Source organism: Coffea eugenioides, chromosome 10 (genome assembly GCF_003713205.1).
Source record: "Coffea eugenioides isolate CCC68of chromosome 10, Ceug_1.0, whole genome shotgun sequence".
In the NCBI taxonomy this organism is placed as follows: Eukaryota; Viridiplantae; Streptophyta; class Magnoliopsida; order Gentianales; family Rubiaceae; genus Coffea; species Coffea eugenioides.
Genome location: NC_040044.1, coordinates 4197243 through 4206652, shown reverse-complemented (window position 1 = coordinate 4206652; position 9410 = coordinate 4197243). Strand labels below are relative to the sequence as shown.

General features: G+C 34.9%; 1 protein-coding gene across 1 annotated transcript; it reads right to left on the bottom strand.

Moving 5' to 3' along the window:
• Positions 1–1620: 1620 nt before the first annotated feature.
• LOC113748816 (cyclin-D3-1-like) lies at positions 1621–3673 on the bottom strand. The gene is made up of 4 exons (XM_027292385.1): positions 2960–3673; positions 2645–2846; positions 2416–2546; positions 1621–2296 (listed from the first exon to the last, which is right to left on the bottom strand). Exons 1-4 carry the CDS (start codon positions 3491–3493, stop codon positions 1991–1993), a joined length of 1173 nt encoding a protein of 390 aa, XP_027148186.1. The 5' UTR covers positions 3494–3673; the 3' UTR covers positions 1621–1990.
• Positions 3674–9410: the final 5737 nt, after the last annotated feature.

Sequence of the window (9410 nt, the reverse complement as noted above, 5' to 3'; positions counted from 1 at the left end):
TATTTAATAAACTTGGTTATCAGCCAATATAGCCTATATTATTTAATATATTCAATTTTTTCACTAATAATTGTTTCAATATATATTTTAAATAGTGCAACATACCAGTATTATTGTTGTTATAATTAATGTAAAATTTTAGTGATTATTGATACTCATAATATTAATGTAAGGATATTTTTAAAAAATAATAGATTGAATTTACTTTTTCTATAATGTTAACTAATTTTTCTTAAACGGTGTGAGAAAAAAGAAGACCATCAAATTGAAACGAAGGGCATATAAACTAATACCTCAATTTTGTTTGATTTAAAAAGTCTCAAAATCAAGTTCCATAATCATGTTTTATTGCGAGGCTTCAACACGAACCTTTAGTACGCATAAAGGATATCGTAGCACCTGAGATTTTTACAGCTGTGAGCAAAGAAATAGTTACTCTACATGAAATTTCACAGGTGCTGCCTTGAAAACCAGTCATTGAGATTTTTTTGACGTATGAAGGATATACTAGTACTAGTACTATTTTCCAAACCACATCATGCAAATAATAGAAAAAATAAATGGTACAAAATGTGGATGAGAAAAAAAAAAAAGATATTACAGTCGTACAACAAAGATAATAGTTGCCCTAAATGAGACTTTGACAGTTCCCTCGAAAACAGTCGTTGAGATTGTCTTGGAAAAATCATAATTAACACTTCTCAAAAAAACCTCATACACTCCTTTTCTTCTTTTGCATTAGATGAAGTTCAAAGAGTATCTTAAACTTTTTGAAAAGTGCTTATATCATTTTGAAAAATGCTTATATCATTTTGAATAAAAAAAAAAAGGAGAAGAAACATATATAGATCTAGAAGTAAACATTCTTATGAGAAAGAAAAAAATATGCAAAATACTCCATCAACAAAATAAGAGGGAACCTTCCTCCAAATAAATATTTAAAAAAATGCTACGATATTGTTAACTCTCTCTCTCTTTTTTTTTCATTTATACAAGTGAAAAGTTTCCTGTTTGGACAGCAGTTTTTCAAAGAAAAATTACTACTACGTTTTTCGTGAACACATTTTGGTATCACTTTTTTATCTCACATATATCAAATCGCTACAATAACTTTTTACAAAAAAAAAAATTTAAAAAATGCAATCCAAACACAACCAAGTGTCCTATTTTACCATCCAATCCTTCCAAAACGCTGACCGAAATCTAGTCACTCAAGTCACTTCAGTCACGTTCGTTTGGCTTCAAATTCAAACGCGAGTCGCTTAATCGTAGGTGAACCAAAATCTCTTATAACGAGGTCAAACAACATGAAACTAAAGCAATTGAAAATCTAATCTTAACAAGTAGCATAGCCTAAATAAAATGGCCAATGGCCGACAACATGTTTGTCCATCCACATGCAAACAAAATTTCCCCTTCCCCGGACCCCTTTTGATATTTTCTGGCTCACACCCGTCCCTTTCGTTTGTTGTTGAAAAACGGAGCAGACCCGATCAATCTTTGTACCAAAAATTCCATGTCCAGCCACACCAAAGAAAAATGACAGGTTGAACTAAAATTATTAGCTAACACATTCTCTCTTTTATTATTATTCAAATGAATTTCCATAGACACATCCGCTACTCATTAACGCCATAGCCGGTGCTGTGAGATTTTTCCATTTCCCAATTTCAATAAGAAAGAATTTTACAGGTAGATAATAAAGAGGAAAATAAATGACTTGACTCGGTAACCAATTAAGTCCTTTTTTTGGGTACTCTTCGAGAATATGTTCAAGTTCCTAGCATATTTTACTAATTCTTCCGGATAAAATGCCCACCATCTCTACTTCCATAGGTTCATACAAGCAGTACCCAAATGGGATTGAATTGCAGAGATGGTGAGCAATTTAACATGAAAAAATTTATTGAACATGAAGGTAGTGGTAGACTAGTTATTTACTAGCTAGTCCAAAAGAAAGATTTTAATGAGAGAGACCAATATCGACGGACTATCCGGGGATGCTATCTGATGCGGTTGCATGGTCAAGTTCTTGTTCTTGTGCATGCTGTTGTTGCTGGTCCTCCTTTCGACCAGCCTGAGCCCTACTCTTCTTAGTCAAAGGCTCCGGTGATGAAGAAACTGATGCTCCTGCTACTGACCAAGAATCATTGGATGAGCTCTCAGAGCTGAATGACAAGTCCATAACACCTTTTGGGCTGCCAGGAAATGATCTAAACTTGCGTTTGTTGGATGAATGGAAATGATAGGCTGATGCCACCTCTGAAATTAGCCGATAGCATTCCTCCACTTTGTCCTGTTTCACCACACAAAGCAAGTTATTTACAAACTAAGTATGGATAAGATTTCCAGAAGCCAATGATGGACACAAGGAAACACGGGTCTTAAGATAAAACTCAGTGATAAGGAGCAAACCTTGTTGATGCCAAGAATGCCCAAGAGTTGGTCTTGGTATTCTACTCCAAGACAGGGCTCTACGCTGACGATAACATGCAGCATTGTGGCAGTGGCCATCACAGAAGGAAGATAGGACATAAATCTGCAATCTACAATTGGAAATAATTAAGCTGCCGAATAGGAGAAGGATAATTAAAGATATCAATTTTAACTGATATAGAAGTACTTAGATTCATCAAATGCTTACCGGAAATGATAAAGAGAAGGAGGAACTCGCATCTTTTAAGGAATTCCCAATAAATGTGGTTCTTTAATCCTAGTCTTCTTGTCACAAAATCAAGAAATGAAAGTGGGGTCACAGGGTTCATTTTCCACTCAAGAGTGGACAGAACCAGTATCTCCATTCTCTGTATTGTCTTTGCCTCAAATACATATTTAGATTCTTCCACCTAAACAAATCAAAGCAGAGCAATCCGAAGATTAATTACCTCTCCACAGATAACAAAACAGACATGTACACAAAAGATTCAATTTTTAATATACTCCTAAGTACCCATCATACTTGGAAATCCAAAAGGAGGGGCACTTGAGTCTCCTCAACTTTGGCAGCAAGAGAAAGACAAGCCACAGCAGCAAGTTGAGTCATCCAAAGCTTCTTCTCATTGTGGGATTGGAAGCTGAAGAGAAACCGATCCAAATAGTTGACTGCAAGAACTGCAGTAGGAGCAGAGAAAGAGTAAAAAGCAGTGACCTTTAGCATCCATTCAACTGCGTCGGTTCTAGCCCCAGCCAGAGACGGATTTGTCTTGAGACTATTGTACAAGTCATTTTCTTGTTCTTTGTTGAACAAAGAGCATAACTCTTCCTCTCCCCAGAACAAGTCTTGCTCCATTAACAATGGAGGTTTACCATCAATACGGCTCTCTTCTTCATTACTGATGAAACAGTCCTCTTTATCGAGTCCTTCCCAGTGCTCTTCTTCACAGTACAAAGCATCTAATAAAAATGGAAACTTCTGTTTTTCATTTTGATGCTGATGAGCCATCTTCTTTTGGAGAAGCGCTGTGGTAATGGTCAGATTCAGATTTTCATTCATTCTATGTCAAGGTCAGACTTTGAAGATAAAGAGAGATAAGCCTAGAGAAATGGCTGGAGCCATCTCCCTCTCTCACCTCTCTCTCTCTCTCTCTCTCTCTCTCTCTCACTCAGCTGTTTCAGACTCAAGGAGGAGGAGACTGTGGAGAGCAAATGGAGGGGAGTGAACAATGGCTTACAGTAGTGTTTTTATTTGGCTTTTTGGCTTTGCTTTTTGAGTTAGTTCGTAGGGACTTTCCTAATTTTCCTTAAATTTTTGGATGATTGGGGAATCCTTGGTCAAGGCAGATTTACCATCATACCATGTCGACTGTATGTTGGGGCGCGCACACTCGAGATTAGTTAGTAAACATTCGCGTTATTAATACATACTCCAGTTTGATAGTTTTAGTTTTGACTTTTGATAGTCCTAATTTTTTTTTACACGGTTTAAGAAAAAGTATTCTCTCCGTCCCACTTTAATAGTCCTGATTTTTTTCACACAGTTTAAGAAAAAATAGTTAACTTTGTTGGAACAATCAATTTAGGTAGCTATTTTCCTAAAATACCCTCATATTAATTAGAATACGACTTTATGAGAACTTGAATTGATGGTAAAACAAGAATCAACACTCATTAAATGGGGTAAGTTTATAGTAACAATAACTTACATTGAATAAGGGTATTTTAAAAAAATTAAAATACAACTACATTCTTTAATTAGAAACTGAACTATAATTTGGGACAGACAAAAAAATAAAACAGGACTATCAAAGTAGGACGGAGGGAGTAGTTAATTTTGTTGGAAAAATAAATTTAGATTGCTATTTTCCTAAAATACAGTTGACTTTTCATATATCAATATATTTTGGAAAATCTAAATGCATTAAATGGGTAGGTTATATTCAATACTAATAATCTACATTAAACAAGGTAGTTTATAGTAATAATAACTTACATTGAATAAGGGTATTTTAGAAAAAATGAAAAGACAACTACATTCTTCAATTGGAAAGTGGACTACAATTTGGGACAGACGAAAAAGGAAAACAGGACTATCAAATTGGGAGGGAGGGAGTAACATTTAAAAAAAAAATTGTATTTCATACATTTTAAAAATAGTCTGAAAGACCCTTGTACTGTTCAACTAACCATATAAGATATGTAAATAAATTTTTAAAGTATTATACTTCATGGCTTATATTTCATTTTTTTAAAAAAATTAAAATTTGAGCAAGAATAATGACATACTTTTTGAGTTACATACAAATAAGAGTGATTATACATCATAATAAAATCTAGATATATATATATAAGGTGTACATATACATATTTAAGTAATTAGGTGCTAAAATTTTAATAAATATAACATCTCATATATAAAATAAATTTGAAATTGCTATAAAAGTAGTATAGTTTTTGAAAACTATAGTAATTTATCAGTATTTTTAGTTTTGTAATTCTCAAATATGTTCATACTATTTACGTATGAATTTTTATACCTAGTTTTGTTGAACACACATTTTTATACTAAACTTTTCAGCGCCCTTTAAAAAAAATCATATACCATGCATACATATATTACCTTGTCTTACACCCGTTTTATATTTTACTAACCATGCACTCAACCACAATTCATTTTTTTTGCCAATCTAACTTGTGCTATAAATTAAACTTTTGGCATACTAACATTCTATGAATTTGCGGATTTGAGGCGAGGCATATCATTTTACATTTGGATTCCAAATATGGCACATATAGCATGTATTTAGATTCCACATACACACAGTCAACGTAGATATGATTGACTAGGAGCTAATTAGTGCTTACAAATCTTTTTGGGTGGATTTTCTTATTTTTGTGTTCATTTGTTGAGTGAATCAGAGCTGAACCGTATCGCTCATGCAGACTAATAACTGGACACGTGACACTTGAGCGTGTAACAAGGATTAGTGGGCCCAGTTACCAAAGATACCCAGTTATTGGGTAAGAGCTGTGTTAAGGTGAAATAGGATGGGATTATACAATGTTGCACCTTCCAATCAGATGATATTTCTTTTTGGGGAGATCCAATCAGGCGACTTAGCGACATGTGATGCAACGTACGGCCGTTGATGGGTTTTGGTGGGTCCAGTTAATAATCAAGATTTTGTAGGACAACATTGGAAGGTTACCAATACAGGGTCCCCAATTTAAGATGGAACAAAAAATGTAAAACTGCATCTTATCGTTTCCACAGACAACAGAAGTTTTCAGTACAGCGGAATTAATAAGGGATAAATTTTCCACACACTCACGCTATATAATATGCATATATATATATATATATATATATAAAAGAGCATAAATTGGATGTACGCCACATGTGTATAATATGATATTCAATTATAAATAATAATTAATTTATCTATTCTAGAGGAATTGCGAGGAGTGAAGAAAAACATGTAAAAAATCTAATAGAGCAAAGAGTGTCCTCTAAGGAAAAATGTACAATTATACAATTATATGGGTTTGTTCAAATTGTAGTTTATTTGTTAATTTTTATTTATTTGTATTATCAACGCATTTTTCATCATTTTTTATCTCACACACATCATATTAAAAAGTGTTGCAGTACAGTATTAAAAAATTATTTCAAATAATCTACCGTCCAAACACACACATTAATTGAGGAAACAAAAAAGAAAATCCAGCTTGATTAGGCACACAAGAGGAAAGTTAAAAAATGATAGCGCAAATGACTTCTGACGCATTTGCTAAAATCCTGCTATGGTCCAAGCAATATATAATTTCTTTTGTGAAATGTTAAGCCAATTATGGCACTGTAAATTATTTGATAAAATGCATGAAGTTAGATCATTATGTCATACTCTAGACTTTGGAGCATTAACAAATTGTTCATTTTCTACTTGTATGAGCTTGGCGTTAAACTTAAAGTAGGTTCTTCCCCATCAAATTTCCAACATAGAGGAATATCAATATCCCATAGGTCCCTTTTTTTACGAAAAAAACAAAATTTCCTTCGGTAAGAAAAGCAAAAAATTCAGACTATGTTAAGTAACTAAATGACATTTTGCCATGCTTAATAGATTAATATGCAAACTAGCCAACGTGCAGTATACTATACCAAGGGTAGAGGCCAATAATTAATAAGAAAAGAGTCGTCTCTGCCTCCAACTCAGTATGAATGTTTTAATAATATGTTAATTCCATGAGCATCTGATGGTTACATGCATTATAAGTAGTGTGCCAGTCCATAATTAATGATCATTAATTCACAAACAATAAAGCCTCTCATGCATGAAATTTTCAGGGAGGGAAAAGAACAAGGAAAAAAGGGGGAAGAAAAAAGGGCCACCAAATTGCACTAAGTATATGCCGTTACAGATAAAACCTTTCCATCATACATTTATAAATCGCAAAATTCGCAGATGTCTCACTTTTCTTTTCTGGCTGATTGTGGTACGAGCCAAGACTGGCATGAATCACGCAGCTGCATCAATATCACTAAGCCGCCTGCTAATTACTTCATTATTTATTTCTTGTTTGCATATCCCGAAATGTTACCATCACTTTTTGCATAATTAATTTATGATTACATGAATACTCGAGCTCTAAAATTCCCGTCTTCTTTTAAGAATTACCAAGAACTACCTGCTTTTGTTAAATCTTCAATGCGCTTTATACGTTTTTTGCTGGAAGGATCGTGGATCATGGAATGATCTTCTCGTGTACGAGTAGCGGATAGATCTCTTCTGCTCTTTACCAAAAGCGCAGAATAGTCTCAAACAAAAAGCAGCCAAAAGTTGCACCGCAGCATGCCTTATGGTACCTATGCCACTCTGCTAGTTATTGCTTTCAAAGCGTAGACTCTGCTACCAGTGCTGCCACAGCCCACAAGTCCAAAGAAGATTAAATTGAACCTCAATATCATTCCTTCCTTTTTACTACCTTGTTTTTTCTTCGTGGGATTCTTTAATACTTTCCGAGATTCAACACAGTGGAAAGGATTCACCACCTTCCTAAATCAATGGTTTCTTTTACTGTCAACCCCTTTGGTTTATAATATGCATGCTTGGGTTTACTAGTATTAAGAACTGCCGTCCAATTGCACCAATTAGAGCAAAGACAGAGTAGAGTACAGATGGAGATGGTAACTAGGGAGGGCGAAACTGCAGCAGGAGAGATTTGTCCTGCCCTTTCTTGCTCCCCTTTTGAGCCATTAATTAAAGATGTATTTATGTGTTTGCTGTAGTAGCAGCAGCAGCAGTTGTAGTAAAGTATGCAATTCTGATTCAAACACAACAGTTAGAAACATGAGGCAGCTTGCTGCATTTTTACCAGAGTTATACATGGTAATAGAAATTATGAATTATAGCATATAGCTGTACAAGTTGTTCGCCAATATAGGTGCCTGTAGGGTTTCTGCTATGATGTGTTGCTTTCTTTCTTTTCTTTGCTTTGCTTTTCTTCTTCCCTCCCTCCCTCTTTTGTGGCTCGATCTCCAAGAAGTACTGAGGCTAGAGACCACCATCCAAAAAGGCCAAAAAAAAAAAAGGAAAAAAGAAAAAGAAACGGATGCAAGCACTTAATGTTCATGCATCATCAATGGTAGTCGGTGCATTTTTTACCGAAAGGAAGCAAATGGTTGTTGATGCTTGACCACTTGATTATTTTTCTTCCTGATACATGAATTGGATTATTAGAGAATAATTAAGTGGAACATTGGGAGTCCAATTCAAATAGTCCACTTGTGTATAGGGTTTAACTATTGGACTACATTTTATTTTCTATTTCCATAATAACCTAATTTATCTTGCTACTGCATGATCAATTTGAGTTGAAGCTCTTTGTTCTTCCTATTGAAAAAGAAACAAAAAGAGTGGTGGGTTTTTTTTTTTTTTTTTTGAAGGAAAAGGAGTGGTAGGTTGATGGGACTTTGGAGGGGGTAATGGATCGTGGATGCTCCCTTAGCGGTTTAGTATAACGAGTAATGGAGTACAAACTTTTGTTCTTTTTATTTATTCATTTTCTTTACATATGAAATAACAGCCTAAAGGTCATTAATTACCTGTATAGAATTAACCATAACTGAAAGTAGTCAGTAGTTGCTGCTGATTTATATAGTGAGTGCAAGTTAGTGAGGCCATCATGCTACGCTTGCTTTTGGGCTTTGAGGAGTATGATGATTGATGATCATTTCCTTTTTTCGCATTTCTACCTTCAAACATCACACACCAATTGAGCCATTTTGTTTGTTCATTTTGGTCAAACTCTGATCAACCCGCGACTCTCTTCTCTTCCCACTCTCTGAGCAGAAAGTACCAATCTTTCTCTGCAATTTAATCACAACCACAGGAATCCAAAACCCTTTATTGGAACTCGCCGTTCATCTCCATTCTTACGCATGGTTTCCTGTAGATTGTACTGTTTTAGCTGATGGGGGGTCATGGCCTCATGGGACCATACAAACCTTCAAATGTCGTCGCATACCGTAGCTATCGAAAGAAGTCTTCAACCAATTAATTATGTTATTAATCCATTTTCATACTTTTTCTTTTGCAAGTTAGTCAAGTGGAACAAAGAATTCAAAGCAATCTGTACTAGTACAACAATTGAGAAGCTCATTATGGCATGCAGAGGTAGAGCAAGAGCACAAAGGATAGTTCCCTTCCTGCTGTGAGTTCTTTCTTTTTCATCAGCCCACCCAACCAAAAGCCCTGATTTTAATGATACATGTTTGTCCTCACAAAATAGCATGTGCAAGCAACTACAACTTAGCTACGATAAAAAGTTTGCACATAATTCACCAGCAGGCTTGTCAGCCATGATTCTTTGTTCCAGTCTTTCCAATAAGAACGGAATATTTTTGGGTCAACTGAGGGAAAAACATCGAATCCGCAGTATTGTGCAACCAGGAAAATGGAGGTGTTTCTTGC